Source organism: Crinia signifera, chromosome 1 (genome assembly GCF_055691185.1).
Source record: "Crinia signifera chromosome 1, ASM5569118v1, whole genome shotgun sequence".
In the NCBI taxonomy this organism is placed as follows: domain Eukaryota; kingdom Metazoa; phylum Chordata; class Amphibia; order Anura; family Myobatrachidae; genus Crinia; species Crinia signifera.
In genome coordinates this window covers 477,145,102-477,165,138 of record NC_139217.1, presented here as the reverse complement: position 1 = coordinate 477,165,138, position 20,037 = coordinate 477,145,102, and the positions used below count along the sequence as shown (strand labels likewise).

Below are 20,037 nucleotides of genomic sequence, written 5' to 3'. Positions count from 1 at the left end.
TAATACACAATTTTATCCGGATATAAAATATCATAATAAAATAAAGTTTAAAATCAAGACTTGATATAAGTGGATTTTTTGTTATATCATATAACCTGCACTGGACGAGTCCTATATGGAGAAGTCCTTAAATGAACCACTGGATTGGGGAAGCCGCTGGAGGTTTTTTTGGAATCCTTCCCTGCGTAAAGTGTAAAAATGCGAAATCTATCACCTCATCCTTTCGAAAATACCTGCGATAGCAGGATGATACATTCTGGCGATACTTTATTTTCACGGTACTGCCTGGTTATCGCATCATTTTCCTCACTCCCCCCTTGATAAATGCGGCCCTAACACTTTAACACTTTCACACAGATGCTGACACACTGGCAAATGCTTGCAGACAGGGGCAGATTAGGATGTAAAACTAGCCCAGTAAATTTATGGAAGCAGCACTGGGGGTGGGGTTTGCTGAGGGGGTGGAGTCTGTCAAGATGGGGGGGGGGATCCCTGCTAATAGAATCTTATTCATCATTGCATGAAGTTGCGGCCTTCCTTGTACTTTGCAAATGCAATTTTATGCTAATGCTGTTATACTGCCACCATTGGATGCATAATTAAAACTTTTACAAACCTAGGCGCAGATCATCCTCCAAAGTGAGAAATCAGCTTCTCTGTACACAGCCACTCCCATAACACGCCCATGCCACTCCCATAACACGCCCACGTCACTCCCATAACACGCCCATGTCACTCCCATAACACGCCCATGTCACTCCCATAACACCCCCATACTGGCTCCTTGTGACCCCAAGGAAAGCATGACACATATATAATACACTTTGGTGCTTGCACCTCAACTCTGTATGAACACCATTACCATAGCCCCAAAGAAATAAATAAAAAGCATTGACCCCACATGAATAAACACAATGGCCCCCAAAGTAAAAACAAACAAGCATTGGCCCAAACAGAAAACAATACACGTTGGTGTCCACAATAGGGGAAAAACACACTGACACCAGACAAAATAAAATGTAACATTAGCACCCCACAGGAATAACATAAAAACACATTAGGATCTACAATAGCAAAAGAAATAGGGTGGAAAGTATAGGTCCCTAGGTTGGGGGTACTGCATCTAGGAGGCCGTGGGGTTGCTGTGCATGCATACTCCTTGTTTTTGTATGGACCATATATGTACCTGAGGGCAGGGGTATGGTCAGTAGTGTATTTTCCTGGGGTTGGGGCAGGTATACTGTATATCTAGGAAGGGGGGGTATATTTTAGAGGCTGGGGTTAGATCAGATTGCGGCTATGTATGGGGGTGATGTATGGTGAGGCCTGGAGAAAAGCAGGGGGCAGGCTGGAGTAGTGGCAGTGCAGATAAGGGCACAGGCTGAGAATGGTAGTGGTAAGCAGGAAGCAGGCAGGTAGTGGTAGTGCGGATAAGGGGGCAGGCAGGTAGTAGTGGTGGGGAGAAGAAGACAGGCTGGATTTAGTGGCAGTGCAAATAAGGGCACACGCTGAGAATGGTAGTGGTGAGCACGAAGCAGGCAGGTAGTGGTAGTGTGGATAAGGGGGCAGGCAGGTAGTAGTGGTGGGGAGAAGAAGGCAGGCTGGAGTAGTGGCAGTGCAGATAAGGGCACACGCTGAGAATGGTAGTGGTGAGTACAAAGCAGGCAGGTAGTGGTAGTGTGGATAAGGGGGCAGGCAGGTAGTAGTGGTGGGGAGAAGAAGGCAGGCTGGAGTAGTGGCAGTGCAGATAAGGGCACAGGCTGAGAATGGTAGTGGTAAGCAGGAAGCAGGCAGGTAGTGGTAGTGTGGATAAGGGGGCAGGCAGGTAGTAGTGGTGGGGAGAAGAAGGCAGGCTGGAGTAGTGGCAGTGCAGATAAGGGCACAGGCTGAGAATGGTAGTGGTAAGCAGGAAGCAGGCAGGTAGTGGTAGTGCGGATAAGGGGGCAGGCAGGTAGTAGTGGTGGGGAGAAGAAGGCAGGCTGGATATAGTGGAAGTGCAAATAAGGGCACAGGCTGAGAATGGTAGTGGTGAGCACGAAGCAGGCAGGTAGAGGTAGTGCGGGAAGAAAAGGGCAGGCTGGGAGTAGCAATGGGAATCAGGGGCAGGTTGAAGTAGTGGTATTATGAATAAGGGGACAGGCTGGGAGTAGTAGTGTGGGAAGTAGGAGACCGGTGAGAGTAGTGGTTGTCAGGGGATATGGTTAGAGTTAGGCTGCAGAGGGCTATGGTTATAGTTAGGCTGCAGGTGGGGAAATTATGCTTAGGCTGCAGGGGGGGGGGCGGTTAGAGTTAGGCTGTGGGGGGTGTAATAGCTACGGCTAGGCTGCAGGGGTGTGTGGATGGAGATAAGATACAGGGGGTGTATGGCTAGGGAAAGGCTGCAGGGGGTGTGAGGCTAGGGGTAGGCTGCAGGGGGTGTATGGGTAGGGATAGGCTGCAGAGGGTGTATAGCTAGGGATAGGTTGCAGGTGGTGTAACCCATAGAGGTGGGAGAAAGAGGCACAAAAAAACAACAGCAGAGAGACACAGTAGTCTTCAATCCACCACCAGAGATAATGCTGCTTAATTGTGGACTGTCATTCGTCCCAACTCTAAAAAAAACTCCATTCCAGTGGCAAGTGGATATTTTTAAATTGGGATGACAATTACACCTAAGAGACCACTTCCAGAGACACCCACAACCCACCACCGGGGAGCCCCTACCTACATCACAACAACTGACACTTAAGTGCAAGGACACATTTGACCCCCCACTGCCAATCCTGCAATTAACACATTCATGAGGGTCCTGAAAAGGGACACCAACCCATTCATCCTAAACCAGAAAACCTCCCACCCCAACATTAGTTGGGAAGAGAATGAAGTTATCAGAACTCTCTTAGAAGATAGGAAACTCATAATCAGAGCTGCAGACAAGGGGGAGGAATTGTCCTTCTTGACCACAAATATTGCGTCTCTGAAGCTTTGGCACAACTATTCAATGAGACATGCTATGAGAAACTAGACATTGTTCCCACATGAAGGTTCAAGAAAATGATCGATCATATTATCACACTGGGGTGTAAAAACAACTATATTAATAGGGAAACAGCCGATTTCCTTACTCAAGCACATCCTATAATTCCCATACTGTACACACACCCGAAGTGCTCAAGTCACTTACAGAATTACCAGGAAAACCCATAATTTTGGCCAGGGGGTCTCTCTAACAGCCCCTTTCTCAATTGGTTAACTTCCACCTACAGCCTATGGTAAAAAAATATATGCTCCATAGGTGATGTTGCCCCTACAACCTTGATGGTGACTATGGATGTATCAAGTTTGTATACCAATATACCCCAAGTGAAAGGACTACAAGCTTGCCAAGAGATGCTTATGGCCTGTAAAAAATATACAGGACCCCCTGTGGAGTACTTACAGCTTCTAATGGATACGATACTCACAAGGAAGTATTTTCTTTTGAAAACAGGGTCTACCTACAAAAACAGGGGACAGCTATGGGGTCAAACATGGCCCCATCTTATGCCAACATCTTTATGGCCAACTATGAACTGAGGCACATAACGGGAAATTAAACGTACTAGAGTGATATACAACCGTATGTTCAATACATCAAGTGGCTACGATAACTCAGATGTAGACACGGCACTCTCCAGGGTGATCAAACTGGACCATGATGAGCTACTACAAGCCAAAGGAAAGAACACAGAAACTAAGATCAGCAGATTGAATCTGTGTAGTACATACACAGTGGAATACAACCATATTTGACAAAAGGTTAAAGAACATTGGCACATTATCATGACAGATTGTACTCTGCCCACTGAATTATCAGGACCCCCGAGATTTGCCTATAGGAGAGGCCCTAGTCTTAAAGACCTTTTGGTGGTGACAGATTCCACTCAGAAGAAACCAGGCGTTTCCAACTGGCTTAACAGGAGAAAAGGGACATTCACATGTGCTGGTTGCACTAACTGCCAGTTCTAACTGACAGGGATACAGTTCATCAACCCTAAGGATGGCTCAAAGTATTCCTACCATTTCCACCTGGATTGCAATAGCAAGTATGTTATATATGTGCTACAATGCCCGTGTAATCTCCTCTACGTTGGCAAGACCACTACGATGTTAACAGAATGGTTGAGCCAACATCGCTCATCAATCAAAAAAGACTGCTCCAGCCTGAGCATGCAAATTGAGACTGTGACGGAACAAATTAGGACTTCACTTCCTGTGGGAGTGACTGAGCTAATTATTTTTTTTTGTAGTGCAGCTTATTTTCTACATTATGTAGAAAATAAGTTGCACTACAAAAAAAATTGTTCAGTCACTACCACAGGAAGTGAGGTCATAATTTGTTCAGTCACTCCCACAGGAAGGGAGGTCATAATTTGTTCAGTCCCTCCCTCAGGAAGTGAGGTCATAGAGATATCCCCATATAAACCCCTCTTGATCAGCCCTCAGTCACACTCAGGTTCTGCAAGTGAACACACTCACCACTTCAGTACTCTGGTAGGTTGCTCTCTTTTTTTCTTATGATATTGTTATTATATTGTAGATTCTATGGGCAGTATTCAATGTGAATATTCGGCATGTGATGCAAATCCTGTTTAGGATTCGCTGCACAGTCACCGTGTTCCGGAGGGCTGGACCATTCGCTGCCAGCCCTCCCTGTCACCGTATTCAATGCCGCAGGGGCTCGAATGCCGCAGGGAGCTGGGGGACGGCGGCAGGCAGGGATATGGAAGCCTCCCTGCCTGCGCTGGACATTGTGGGGGAGCATGGAGGGCTCAAGGGGACACAAGCAGCAGCAGCTGCCCCCCGGGAGAGCTAGCAGGGGATGCGGGTAGGGACTTGCACTGCTCCTGATAGTGCATATGTAATGATCGGGAGCAGTGAATATATGAATATCTAATGAGCAGCTCTCGGCTCTCGGCCCCGTGCTGGCTGCTATGTGTAAAAAAATTTTTGTTTTAAATAAATATATATATTCATGTGCTGTAAATAAAAATAGCATGCTCCTTCACATGACAAAATTCCTGATTTTTTTTACGCCAAATTTAAAAACAAAAAAAATACTTTATTTTAAAAGTTCACATTCCAGTTCACCATAAAAAGATGGCGATTGCTACATGGTGACACACGGCGAAAATAACTTATAAAGCAATTCGCCATCTGATCATTGAATACACTCACGGCAAATCACATTGAAAAACCCATTTAAAAACCACAGCGAATTGCGGTGACTATCATTCACTGTTCGTCGATGGTGAATATTGCTCGTTGAATAGGGTGATTCACTTTTTTACACAAATAAATCGCCTTCCAACAAGACAATAGCGCACAGTCGCCGTAGAACATGGCAAATTAGCCTCATTGAATACTGCCCTATATGATGTTGTCTCTTATAAAGTGAAGGATACATTCTTTAAGGGTAACAATGTAATATTCTTACAATTAATCTTTCTAACTATGGATTGTGTACGATTACCAAGTTTTATAATATTTGAGATTACATTTTTTTATAATGTTGTATTTTTTTCAAGGCGGAAAATCTTCCTATGAAATCCATAATTGAAAAGTATGGCTCTTTTTTTAGGGTACTTATAATTTTTTCTGTGGTTTTATAAAATCCACGCTACACTAAGTTATTTTTGGTACTGTAGGTATGAATTTCCCTCCTCTTGGAAAAAGCTAACATCTACATTCTCTCCTCCCTACTCCCTATATATACCTGGTTTAATATTTACAGGTACTTTTACAACTCCTAAGAGTCTAAACAAATGGACCTATTTAATATTAGGAAAATTCCCTATCTCTGTTATGACGATATTGGGTATGTATATTTATATCTACTTTACATCTTTTGAAATATTAAGGAGTATAAATGGCTATATACATATACATGTTGTATAACTCCTAGAATGTACACCCCTGATGAAGTCGTCATGACGAAACGCGTTGGGTTTCCAGGCTATCATTTCATCAAGCACTGACTGTTAAATGGCGTGTTAGGATAAATACATTTGTTTTATTTTATGTATTAATAAATACATTATATGGAAACAAATGGTGTAATATTGTTCTGTTGAGAAATCACTCCCATATATGTGGTGGAGGTATACCTCTGAGCGAGCTGTATTCTTTGTATTTCTGTTTCCCCTATCCTCTACCAACAGGGAGGACATATGGAGCTGCTGCCATTCCAATTAGAGCAAACTAAGGTTATTCCTTTTATATAATTATATATATATATATATATATATATATATATATATATATATATATATATATATATATATATATATATATATATATAATATATAATGGGGGGACAAAACTTCATCACAGGCAGCCACTTTCATGCACTTACACTTGTGTAAGAGACCCCCCCCTGCATACCAGCAGAGACCCCCCTGCATACCAGCATAAAGAACCCCCACCTCCCACATGCAGTGCATGTCTCCACTTTAAAATCCGCAGGCTCCAAAGACACTACATACACACATACATATATAATGTATATATTAAAATATTTTTTTAAGAGGAGGCCACAAAACTCCATCCAATTCAACAAAGCTAAAGAAACCTCCATATCAATCAAACACATAAAAAAACATGGCAGTCATCTTACACGGTCATGCCACTTCCCCCTCTTCTGCGACTCTGCTCGAGGCCACTCAGCCTTTCCATGCCGCCGCCGCTCAGTCCTTGTAGTGGGTGGGTGTGCAGTGCCGTGGTGACATCACTTGAGCACCTCATATATAAAATGCCCCTGCTTACAGATATTAATACACTAGCCCATTGCAGGACCCTAGGTGGACATGACATTAAGACCTGTATGTGTGGGGGCCCCACGATGTCCACCCCTATTGCCCCTCCTTTAATGTACAATGTACATCGCAAGTGTTCAATGAAGCAGATGCCTGCGGGCGCAACTTACTGGGCAGGGTGCCGAGACTTCTGCCAGTTCTACATTTTATTAAGGCAAGTTCTGAAAATCAGAAGAAGCCCAATAAACTCCCTAGCTAGTAAATAGGTATATAGGTAAAGCTGATTAAATAATATTACATGTTTCATTATTATATTATACTTGCAGTTGCAATGGTAGGAACTAAAGCCTGATATCATATAACTTGTGGTTGGACAGCAGCCATTAATGGGCCTAATTCCGCCTCAGTTGTAGCTTTGCAAAAAAAAGGGCAGCATGACAGGTCTGTAGATTCATTGCCGTCACAGTACCAATGAGTGATACATAACAGGTTTCTGGTGCATGTCCCAGTATCACAGGTGACCCAGGACAAGCAGGACCTAACCACCAGCTTACAGGACCTGTGGGGACAGCACGATGATCTGAACCTCAGCTTGACCAGTAAGATCCACAGGAAGGACGCTGATGCTCAGGAGCTTGGGGACGTCCTAAGGCGGACCAAGTTGGAACTAGAACAGGCCAAGAACTCCCTGGAGAAAAGCCAGGAACAGTGGAGAACCACCACCCAGCAGCTGCAGAGGACCATACAGGAGAAAGAAGAACTGGAGTCCAAATCTAAGAGCCTCCAGAACAATGTGTGGAACATAGACCAGAAACTGCAAGAGAAGCAGACTGAGTAAGTCCAGCAGCAATCTTACAAAGTGTATGAGACATAGCCTTAGTCACACTGTGAGCAGCATGCAAGGACATTCATAATAATATGATGTTCTGCTTGGTCTGCATTAGAGATGCTCATGCCAGTGGGGAGGCTGGGGGCAGCACCCAGGTGTCTCCCTCCGACCATGACTCCATCTCAGGGATGTAATGTGCCTGGAAACCACCCAGACTGGGTGAACAGGGATCCACCTCCTTCTCACGAGACCACACCCCATACCCACAAAGCCCTGCCCCTTTTGTTGCCAGCACGTGAACAGCAGTCACACCCCTAACCGGGGACATCACTCGCTGGCACTGATGTATCCTCCAATTGGTAGACAGATTGTAGCCAGGACTTCTCGATTGGTTATTGGTTAATCAGATTTCTGTGGTAATAAGAAGCTGGTTCCCCTGGTTGGTAGGATACGTGCACTATGACAGCTAAATTAAAACACGTGTTGGCTCTTACATGGTGACACCAGAATTAGCAGTCCAAAGTGTCCCCAAAGTGCTAAAGAAAGCCTCCACTGCAGCCCCTCATCTCTGACAGCAAGTAGACCCTGACATTATGCCAGAGTGTACTGCACATGCACGAGTCTCCAGGAACATGGCGCCCGCACTTTGTTGCCGGGGACGTATCCAGTGTGCATGCTCAAATCATTCAGAAATGGCTGCAGCAGACATTTTTTGAGTGATTTGTGTCTCTGGTGCTGAGATGACGGTACGGTACTCGAGATGGGGTAAGAATAATATAGGGGTGCAATGTGTGGGGGGCCCTGCACCAATGGGCCTGTTTGCACTGTGCACACTGCACTCATTATAGAAGCACCTATGTGTAGTCTATGGGCAACTCATCACAAAGCTACACAAACAAAAACGTGGGGCGCTCTTGGGTACCAGGATGATAAAAATTTATTAAACACACAGTATTACAAATAACACACAATTAATACACAATAATGCATGAAAAATAAAAAAATTTAAAAATAAAAATAATAAAAGTAAACAGTTGGTAGATAAAAGCACATCCGATTAATTAAGGTGCAAATATTTACTCAGATTTTTCCACAAGTGTGACTTTCTTCTTTGCCCTTTTATTAGGGTCTAGCAGATGGATATACACAAATGTATAGGATTCAGTTCCTTATATAGGGCTTACAGTGTCCACTTATTTTACTGAGACCAGGTGTAGATACAGATGGCTAGTGTGCACACTATAATTAATGTTGCAGGGTAGTGCTTGGCAAAAAGCGGTATTTTTGAAGCCAGACTGGGAACAAGGACTAAATATGGTGAAACAGTGTCCGTCCTATCCCCTTTTAAGCTCTTACCAGTAAATGTTTGCTGGCGTTTCAAACTTTCACTGGATGGAAGGGTCAGCACCGCAGCGCCCGCTCTCTCTTTCCTCCGCTTGGCTTTAGGAAATGATGTTGCCGTTCAGCCGGTTAATGAGATGCAGCAAGAGCCGCTTCCTCCTGCAGCCTTCTCCGCTTGGAGACTCACACGGCGCTCTGCCACAGCGTCCGTGGGTAGCGATGGACTTTGCGGCTTGGAGGGAGTGTATGTAGTCGGCTCAGCGTCTAGCGGGTAGTCTGGTGTAGAGAGCGTCCTTCCTATGGTCCTTGCTGGAACGCGTTTCGCCGCACACTGGGCGGCTTTCTCAACCGAGTACCACAAAGCATCACAAAGCTAGCCGGCAGAGCGTTCCTCTAAAAATGGCCACTGCAGAAGTCCCAGCAGCTCACATCCCAGGGACCGGCTACTTTAAGAGCACCTTTCTTACACATTGCAATGTGATACCAGGTGCTAATGTCTTGCCCAGATAACATCAGTGGTTTAACTTGGAATTTGCGCCCTCTGCCCAAAACAGATTCCTCCCCCCCCCCCAAAAAAATGATTGCCTGTTGCCAGAGTTACATGCTTATTGTCAGGAGTTACATGCTTGTTGCAAGGAGTTACATGCTCATTGCCAGGTGTTACATGTTCATTGCCAGGAGTTACATGCTCACTGCCAGGGGTTTCATGCTCATTACTAGGGGTTTCATGCTCATTGCTAGGGGTTTAATGCTTGTTGCTAGGGGTTTCATGCTTGTTGCTAGAGGTTTCATGATCATTGCTAGGGGTTTCTTGCTCCCGGAGTCTGGGAAGTACAAACAGTTTTCCAGAATGAGTGGCATTAGGTGCTTCAGACTTAACATGGAGAACTTTGACAAACAACCCCTGGGTAACCCCCTACAACAATCCGAGAACACGGAATGATAGGTTCCAGCAAGGAGTTAATCTCCTGGACCACTGCAAGACTCCTGGACAGAGCATCTGGCCTAAAGGTCATAATGAAATTGAAGTGGGTGAAGAACAATGCACACTGTGCCTGCCTGGCATTGAGCCTCTTGGCTGACTGTAGATACGAGAGGTTCTTATGATCTATAAAGATGTTTACTTGAAACTTTGCCCCTTCCAAACAGTGCCTCCACTCCAAAGCACACTTGATGGCTAGAAGTTATCTATTCCCCACATCGTAATTGCACTCGGTAGAGACTTTCGTGAGTAACTGTCACAAGGATGAAAGAGACCATCTGAAGTATCAACCTGAGACAGTACAGCCCCGACCCCAATTTCCGAGGCATCGACCTCAAGAATAAACAGAAGGTCTAGATTGGGGTGAAGCAGAACACGTGCGGACAAAAATGCCTCCTAGAGTTTCTTAAAGTCCCTGAGGGTCTCTTCTGACCACGAGGAAGGGTCCACCCCCTTCTTGGTAAGTGCTACAATAGGAACGCCAATAGAAGAAAAAGAAGAAATAAACCTGCAATAATATTTAGCAAAACACCAAAAACCTATGGATGGCTTTGAGGATAGTGGGCTGGACCCAGTCCACAATGGCTTGAACCTTAACTGGGTCCATTTGAAAACCATGAGGGGAGATTATGTAATCTAAAAAGGATATACTAGTGACCTCAAATTCACACTTCTCAAGTTTGGCAAAAAGATTATTCTCCCTAAGCCTTTGAAGAACAGCCTGCACATGTCCCCTATGCTGTTCTAAAGAGGAAGAAAAAAATCTAAATATAGTCTAAATAAACAGTCAGAGAGGTTCCGCAATCCTCCATGAGGTTTAGTCCTTTTGAGCTCCTCTATGGGAGACAGCCTAAAGGAATATTCTAGATCTCTTAAAAGAAGGGTGGGAAGAACAACCATGCCAGGTCCCTAACATCAGTTTGTGGTCCAGGTATACGGCTGTATAAGGCAGATTACACCACATCCGCATGAACACATGGAAAGGGCCCTACAACGTCACAAACAAAGGTATGATGTTTCCTCATTCAACTGGTCCTTTAACCTGGTAGACCAAGTTTTAGTGCTGTACCCACCAGAGAAGCAAGATGTATGCACAATGGTGGGGCCCTTATGAGATCATAGAGGAGTTGGGACCAGTCAATTACAAGGTTCGACAAGAGGGTAGGTACAAATCTACCATGTAAATCTATTGAAACCCTGGAAGGAAACTACCAGTCAGCCCTCTTTGGTAGCTAAAAAGATTCCATAATGCCAGGTGCCCATTGAAGTGGGTGTGGTATAATTACCCGACAGTCGGGATTCCGACAGTCATTACTCAGACGTCGGAATCCCGACTGCACAGCGTGGGGAGCGCAATGAAGCCCCTTGCAGGCTCGCTGCGCTCGCCACGCTGCGGGCACGGTGGCGAGCTGCGCTCGCAACCTATTTTATTCTCCCTCTATGGTGGTCGTGAACCCCCACGAGGAAGCAGTCGGGATTCTGACTGTCGGAATCTCGCCTGTCGGGGAGCCGTCCGGCACCCATTGAAGTCACTCTTACTCCTGGCAGAAAAAAATATACAAAATTGCGTCCTCTGCTTCCTCCACACAGAGCGCCACAGAATGATGATGTGTGATATCTTTAGACACACATCCACCCGTGACACTGTGCGGGATGGAACAGAGACTCAAAATCGGGCGCACATTAACCAATACACTTTCCTTAAATAATTATAAAGTGTTACACTTGCAGCTCTTAACTGGGGAGTGTCTGCAAAACCCCAAAAGTAGATAAAAAATTTCAAAGAATATCACAAGAATATATAAAGAGCGCAATTGTGACACTGGAATTACTGGTAAAAAATATGTTTTTTATTTTTTGTTAATATAATATCTTGATCTTTATAAGTAGCACACACCTAATCAATAGGCAGACAAGCTAGTATGCCATCTTAAAACACATGTAATACATTATACATATAATAGCAAGAAAAATATATATAAATAAAATACAGTTTAAATGAAGAACATGGACATCCAATAAATTGTTAGGCTGGCCAGCTCAACTTTAAAACACTTAAATGAGTGTGTATATTTCTGAATTTGAACAATAGATTTCTCCAACCGGTATTTGTTAGAAAGCAATCAAATGTGCATTAGCCAAGAACTTGAGGCTTAATGGGCCACTTTCAACACAGTCTTTTTAGATGTTATTTATTTGCCCATATTTTTAAAGGCTTTTTATGCAAGGATGATGCTTAATTCAAACAGTCACGATAGAACCATAGTGGGAAAAGCTTGTTCTCTGTGCTGTATCAGATGTTTTACAGCAGACCTTCAATGAGGTTAGATAGTAATGGCTTTGTACTCCGGGCTACAGGTGCTGACAGTGGTTTTTTTTTAGATCAGGGAGACATATAGATAAATTGTGGTTGCTGCTTACAGAATAATGAGTGCAATATAATATTTGATTTTTCCTGCACTCAAAGGCTGTCCGTACTCACTCAGCTGGGGACGGACGCCTGTGGGAGCAGACTTACGGCCACGATGTTTCTCCTCACTGCATGCAGAAGTGTGGTATTCAGCATCCACCCGTCAGAGGTAAGTAACCGGCACCGTTGTGATGTTTGTAGAACAGCACCGGGACCAGGATGTTGTAAAGACACAGCCACACACGGTAGTTGGAGTCCACGTCCTTGCACAGGAAACAATGCCTGTCAGGGGGGCTTTCTTGACTAGTTTCTCCGACTCCCAACAATGTCGGTTTCTTCAGAAGATCATCTGTGCAAGGACGTGGACTCCAACTACCGTGTGTGACTGTGTCTTTACAACATCCTGATCCCGGTGCTGTTCTACAAACATCACGACGGTGCCGGTTACTTACCTCTGACGGGTGGATGCTGAATACTATACTTCTGCATGCAGTGAGGAGAAACATCGTGGCCGTAAGTCTGCTCCCACAGGCGTCCGTCCCCAGCTGAGTGAGTACGGACAGCCTTTGAGTGCAGGAAAAATCAAATATTATATTGCACTCATTATTCTGTAAGCGTCAACCACATATTATCTATATGTCTCCCTGATCTAAAAAAAAAACACTGTCAGCACCTGTAGCCCGGAGTACAAAGCCATTACTATCTAACCTCATTGAAGGTCTGCTGTAAAACATCTGATACAGCACACAGAACAAGCTTTTCCCACTACGGTTCTATCGTGTCTGTTTGAATTAAGCGTCATCCTTGCATAAAAAGCCTTTAAAAATATGGGCAAATAAATAACATCTAAAAAGACTGTGTTGAAAGTGGCACATTAAGCCTCAAGTTCTTGGCTAATGCACATTTGATTGCTTACTAACAAATACCGGTTGGAGAAATCTATTGTTCAAATTCAGAAATATACACACTCATTTAAGTGTTTTAAAGTTGAGCTGGCCAGCCTAACAATTTATTGGATGTCCATGTCCTTCATTTAAACTGTATTTTATTTATATATATTTTTCTTGCTATTATTATATGTATAATGTATTACATGTGTTTTAAGATGGCATACTAGCTTGTCTGCCTATTGATTAGGTGTGTGCTAATTATAAAGATCAAGATATTATATTAACAAAAAAGAAAAAAAACATATTTTTTACCAGTAATTCCAGTGTCACAATTGCGCTCTTTATATATTCTTGTGATATTCTTTGAAATTTTTTACTCCTGGCAGAAACAGGAAGTGGTGAATGTGGTGAAGCGCTACCAAGAAGTGTTTTGACTTCCGGTGGGGGCCGAGGATGGTCGCACGAACTCGGAGCTCCCTCGGAGCTCCCTTTTCCCACCCAAGGAGTTCCCCCATCCTCGGCCCCCGGAGAGGAGTGGTGGAGGCGGACGAGGCGTCGGGAGACGGACGGGAGAGGATCGGAGGCAGCCGGAGGAGGCGAGGAAGCTGGAGGGGCAGAGCACGCTAGCTCCGTCCTCCAGACTGATGGGGCAGCCAGAGGCTGCTGGGGTCGGTCCCAGGCTCCCGCTCCATTCCTCGGAGCTCCCACCCCTGGCGCCCCCCCCCCTCCCCTTACCACACGAGACGGGCAAGCTACGTGCAGGCAGCGGACCGAGATCCCCTCGGTGCAGCAGCGGACCGGGATCCCCCCGGGCAGCAGCGGACCGGATCCCCCGGGCAGCGGCAGTCCGGGCCGAGCAGAGGCCCCACATGACCTCATCCACCAAGCAGCCCCAGCCCCGGCCAGTGGACCACGGGCACAGCGGCAGAAGAGGTCCCCCCCACGACCCACTGTGAGGTGAGGAGGATCTGGCATGGACACCAGCAGTGCCAGCCATGGCCCCAGGCTCCCTGGCTCACCCCCTTGCAGGCCGGTAGGAGAGGAGGCCTCTGCTTTGGAGGACACCGGCATATGCTACCTTCCCTGCAGGCCCTCACCCCCGGCCCCCTGCCTCACCTAGGAGATGAGACCCCCTGCCCCTGGATGCCTCACCAGCAGCTATCAGCAGGGTCGAAAAGACTATCGGGCAGCAGCATGGAACTCAGCACAGGGAGGGCCCAACTCCAGCCCCAGGCCTCACTGACTCTCCCCAGGCCTCACTGACTGACTCTCCTCTCCCCTCCCCCGCCCCCCCCCCCCCCACCGCAAATGGCGCCACTAATGGCTGCCTCGGATCTGTGCACTCAGCCACATGTAACCTCTTATCCCCTGTCCCCCGTGTGATAATTGTACTGTCTTTGCTTTAACTGCAATGTCTCTGCTCATGCTGTTACCTTCCAGGCTGCTGCAGCGACCAGTGGCGCCGCTGATGGCTGCCTAGGCGCTGTGCAGCCTGGCGGGTATATGTTCTCTATGTGCCAGTACTGTCCCTGCTTATATTGTAACCTGGCTGCTGAAGCGACCAGTGGCGCCACGGATGGCTGCCTAGGCGCTGTGCAGTTTGGCGGGTATGTGTTCCTTGTGTGATACTGTTCTGTACCTGCTTTTACTGCTACCTACCCGAGTTGGTGCAGCGACCAGTGGCGCCGCAGATGGCTGCCTAGGCGCTGTGCTGCTTGGTGGTATGTGTTCCCCGCATGTAACGTCTCAATGTAATGTATGTAATTCCCCCCCCCCCCCCCCTTCATCCCTGCTGATGCTGTACTGTATATCCACAAAAAATTGCACATGGCCAATAAAGTTGATTCTATTCTATTCTATTCTATTTCTATCATCCCGGGAAAGACACAGATCATCCAACATGATGTTGTGACTCCAACCCAGAGTGGTCATTAAACAAAGGCAATATGGCATACCCGAAGCAAAGCGGGCTGCAGTAAAGCAGGAGGTGGAAGAGATATTATGCCTAGTGGTTATAGAGTGAGTGGAATATTCCAATTGTCTTAATACCTAATCCTTCAGGTGCTTTAAGGTTTTGCACTGACTTTCTTAAACTAAACCAAGTGTCCCAGTTTGATTCTTACCATATGCCCCAAGTTGATGAGTCTGTCAAAAATTCAGCCAATAGTCAGTATCTCACTGCACTTGATTTGACAAAAGGTTATTGGCAGATTCTGTTAACAGAAGCTGCTAAGACAAAAACAGACGTCCCTACCCCAGAGGGCCTTTTCCAGTATAAAGAACTTACATTTGGTTTACATGGTGCCACATAAACCTTCCAGAGAGCTAAAAATTAGTTGCTGAGGCCCCACAGGGAACATACAGCTGCATATGTAGATGACATTGTTATTTCCTGCTCTGACTGGGACTCACACCTACCAATGGTAGAAGCTGTTTTACAGTCTCTACGGGCACATGGGTTTACAGCCAACCCTGAGAAATGTGCTATTGGTATGATTGAGGCTAAGTATTTGGGGTACATTGTGGGCAGAGGACAGGTTAAACTATAGCCTAGTAAGGTAGAAGCAGTCCACACCTGGTCTAAACCTAAATGTAGGTCACAACTTAGATATTATCGTAGGTTCATTCGAGATTTCGCCACTAGAGCGGCTCCACTAACCGAATATCTTAAGAAACAGTCCCCAGACAAGATAACGTGGTCTAGACCAGTGGAAACTGCTTGGCGGGATTAAGACGAGCTTTGTGTACTGAGTCTTGCAAGCTCCTGACTTTAGAAAACAAATTGTGTTGCAGATTGATGCCTCTGGGACAGGATTAGGAGCAGTTCTCTCCCAAGAGGTAGATGGAGAGGAGAAGCCCATCCACTACATTAGCCGTAAATTATTGCCCAGGGAGCGCAAGTACTCAGCTGCTGAGCAGGAGTGTGTGGCCATTACGTGGGCATTTGAGTCATTAAGGTATTATTTATTGGGACAAGAGTTTTTTTTTGGTCACAGACCATGCACTCTTACAATGGATGCATACAAATAAAGAGCTACTGTAAATGCCCATGTGACCCGTTGGTTTTTGGCCTTGCAGACATTTAAGTTTGAGGGAAACAGCACCTCAATGTTGATGCCCTTTCCAGGAGGTTTGTAGGTCCTGATCCTCCAAGCAACCATATGATGAAGCTAGGGGAGGAGGAAGGTGAGGCTGAGAGCTCACCTGAAAATTGTGTAACTTCACCAGGGTGGTTGAGGCTAAGGGGGGAAGAGTGTGGTATAGCCTGCATTCCTCCACATGAAAGTAATGTGGAGGATCCAAACCAGGTTTTGGTAGCAGTAGCAGAATCCATGGTGTAATCAGCAGCACCTGGGTTTTCTTGATATAAAGTTTCCAGGGCAGAGTCTCCTTGCTCCCAATGGTTGAATATCTACCCGATAGGCCAGGGGTGTTAGCATAGGGAGCACTGGAGCCTTTTAAGAGTCTGCTATACTGAGAGAGCCTTCATGTTACTGCCTGTAATACTGACTGCATATGAATGTAACCGGCTATGCTGTAACCTGCTGTGATGTAACCTGCTGTGCTGTAACCTGCTGTGCTGTAACCGGCTGTGCTGTAACCTGCTGTTGAGAATAAATAACAAAGTCATCATTTGAGACCCTGTGTTTTTTGATCCTTGACACAATAGACAGGGACGGATAATGGATAAACATCCCTTTGCTGCCTTGGGTGCGGGAACCAAATTATTTGATGGTCGCCGACCATGGAACGATTTAGTATGTGGTCTTGTGTGCACCCTGTGCAGGAACCGGATGGGCAGCTGACATCCGGTGATGCCAGTGTCCAGCCCCTGGCAGCCGTGTCATTTCCAAATTTCCATGGGAACGCCCAGCATTTGCATGGGAGCACCCATGAAACACTGGGCATTCCCATGGGGGCATTGTCCCATCGATACTTCCTGCACACAGGTGGGTGTGAACGGGATGGTAACCTAGCAGCTTGCCGTGCCCGTTCCCACCCAATGTATGCACATGCGCACTAGTAAAACATCAGTCCCCCATGCTAATGTGTGCGGGACAGTGTGAACTAGAATCAGGCCCTTGGTTCCTTCTCTACTATCCAAGTGGACATATACAGTAGGAATATAATAGTGGGCCAAGCATAGCAAGTGAAGCCTGTGCACATACACAGGGGGAAATTTACAGGTCATGTTGCTACGGGCAACCAATCAGAAGCTACTTCTTATTTATTTACCACCCTCTAGAAGATAGTAGACAGGATGTGATTGGTTGCCCATAGCAACATGACCTGTGAAGTGTATTTCACATCTTAGTAAATCTCACCCACAGTGCCCACGGGCACCTCTCTGCACCATAAAAAGAAAAACCAAAAAACGTGTTGACCTTGCTACTGTTGACCAGGTTCCAATTTTGGCATCTAACTAGACGCCTTTGGCCACTAGTGGTCGATGATGGTATTGTCGACCTGAACATGGTCAATTCCATATACCATAACCCCAGTGAGGGTAGTAGTGCAGGGGTCGGAGAGGGCTTCTAGCTAATCACCTCAATGATCTGAAACTTCAACCTCAGAGATGGGCTCCAGGATCTGTATGTCTGTCAGTGCCAAGTGTGCCCAATGAGGGAGAGGCAAGCCCAAACTCCATGCAACCAATGCCAATGGGACATCATAACACCATCATGTCATCCAGCGTATACAGTGCAATAAATCATTTTACCCTCAAAACTCTACACACAAAACCCATAATGACAATGTGAAAAACGTTTTTGAAATATCTTTGCAAATTTATTAAAAATAAAAAATCACATAAGTATTCACAGCCTTTTCTCAATACATTGTTGATGCACCTTTCACAGCAATTACAGCCTCCAGTCTTTTTGAATATGATGACACAAGCTTTGGCACACCTATCTTTGGGTCCATTCATCTTTGCAGCACCTCTCTAACTCCATCAGGTTGAATAGGAAGTGTTGGTAATCAGCCATTTTAGATCTCCCCAGAGATGTCCAATCAGATTCAAGAGCTCTGGCTGGGTCCCTCAAAGTCATTCACATAGTTTTCCTGAAGCCACTCCTGTGATACCTTGGCTGTGTGTTGAGGGTCGTTGTCCTGCTGAAAGAAGAAATGTCGCCCCAGTCTGAGGTCAAGAGCACTCCAGAGCAAGTTTTCATCCAGGATGTCTCTGTACATTGCTGCATTCATCATTCTGTCCAACCAGACTAGTCTCCCAGTTCCTGACGCTTATCTCTACAGCATGATACTGCCACCACCATGCCTCCCAGTTCCAGCCGCTGATCCCCACAACATGAAGGTGCAACCACCATGCTGTAGGGATGGTATTGGCCTGGTGATGAGCGGTGCCTTGTTTCCTCCAAACATGATGCCTGGCATTCACACCAAAGAGTGTCTCTTCAGACCAGAGACATTTGTTTCTCATGCTCTGAGAGTCCTTCAGATGCATTTTGGCAAACTCCAGGCAGGCTGCCATGTGTTTTTTTTTTAGTAAGGAGTGGTTCCTACTGGAAGGTTCTTCTCTCTCCATAGAGGAATGCTGTAACTATGACAGAGTGACCATCGGGTTCTTGGTCACCCCCCTGACTAGGGACTTTCTTCCCCAATTGGTCTGTTTAGACGGATGGTCAGCTTTAGGAAGAGCACTGGTGGTTCTGAACTTCTTCCATTAATGGATGATGGAGGTCACTGTGCTCATTGGGACCTTCAAAGCAGCCGATATGTTTCTGTCCCCTTCCCTTAGTTTGTGCCTTGAGATAATCCTGTCTCTGAGATCTACAGACAATTCCTGTGACTCCATGCTTGGTGTGTGCTCTGACACTTCCTGCACACAGGTGGGTGTGAACCTGTGGGACCTTATATACTGTAGACAGGTGTGCGCCTTTCCAAATCATCTCCAATCCCCTGAATGTACCCCAGGTGGACTCTAACCTGTAGGAACATCTCAAGGATGATCAGCGGAAACAGGATGCACCTTAGCCCAATATTGAGCTTCATGGCAAAGGGTGTGAATACTTATGTACATGTGTTCTTATTGTTTTTATTTTTAATAAATTAGCAAAAAATTCCCCAAAACTTTTTTTATTTTGTCATTATTGGCCCTCATTCTGGTTGGATCGCTTCCCTGCACATTTGCACAGGGGAGCGATATTGTGTGACTGCTCCTGTTTATAAACATTTCTGCGCATATGAAGCCTCTTTGTGCGAACAGGCGCGGCAGAGTGTCCATGGGAACGCCCAGTGTTTCATATATATTGGGCCGCTACTTCAGTGCTGTGAGAGAATAAGAGAATGTAGTAGATATTAGGAAAGATGTGTCAGCAAATATAGTGACGGATCTTTACCCCGGTCTACACTCCAGGTGTGACAATAAGCTGCGTCAGTACACTACGTGTGCTCAGACACTTAGTAACACAAGAAAATCTCTGTCTGAAACTGAGGGGAAATTGCGCACAACTGCAACTAGTTTATCCAACAAGGAAAGAGAGCTGTCTTTGGCAAAGGGAGACCTGCAGACAGCCAACAACCAACTGTACTGGAGCAAACAATCTGCAGAGGAACAGCGCAAGAGCATCAGTGACGCAAACCAGAAGCTGAGCAGCGCAGAGGAGTGTCTCCGCAACAGCTGTGAGTATGGATTGTATGTGTATAGGTGTATGTGAGTATGTGTATGGGTGTGTATGTGAGTATGGATTGTATGTGTATAGGTGTATGTGAGTATGTGTATGGGTGTGTATGTGAGTATGGATTGTATGTGTATAGGTGTATGTGAGTATGTGTATGGGTGTGTATGTGAG

General features: G+C 45.8%; 1 protein-coding gene across 1 annotated transcript in view; it reads left to right on the top strand.

Moving 5' to 3' along the window:
* Positions 1–20,037, top strand: part of LOC146024652 (uncharacterized) — a 108,892-nt gene that overhangs the window by 39,066 nt on the left and 49,789 nt on the right. Inside the window, exons 4-5 of the mRNA XM_083155465.1 lie at positions 7,283–7,607; positions 19,602–19,867. Of these exons, the coding sequence (XP_083011591.1) occupies positions 7,283–7,607; positions 19,602–19,867 (591 nt within the window). The remainder of the gene's footprint in view (positions 1–7,282; positions 7,608–19,601; positions 19,868–20,037) is intronic.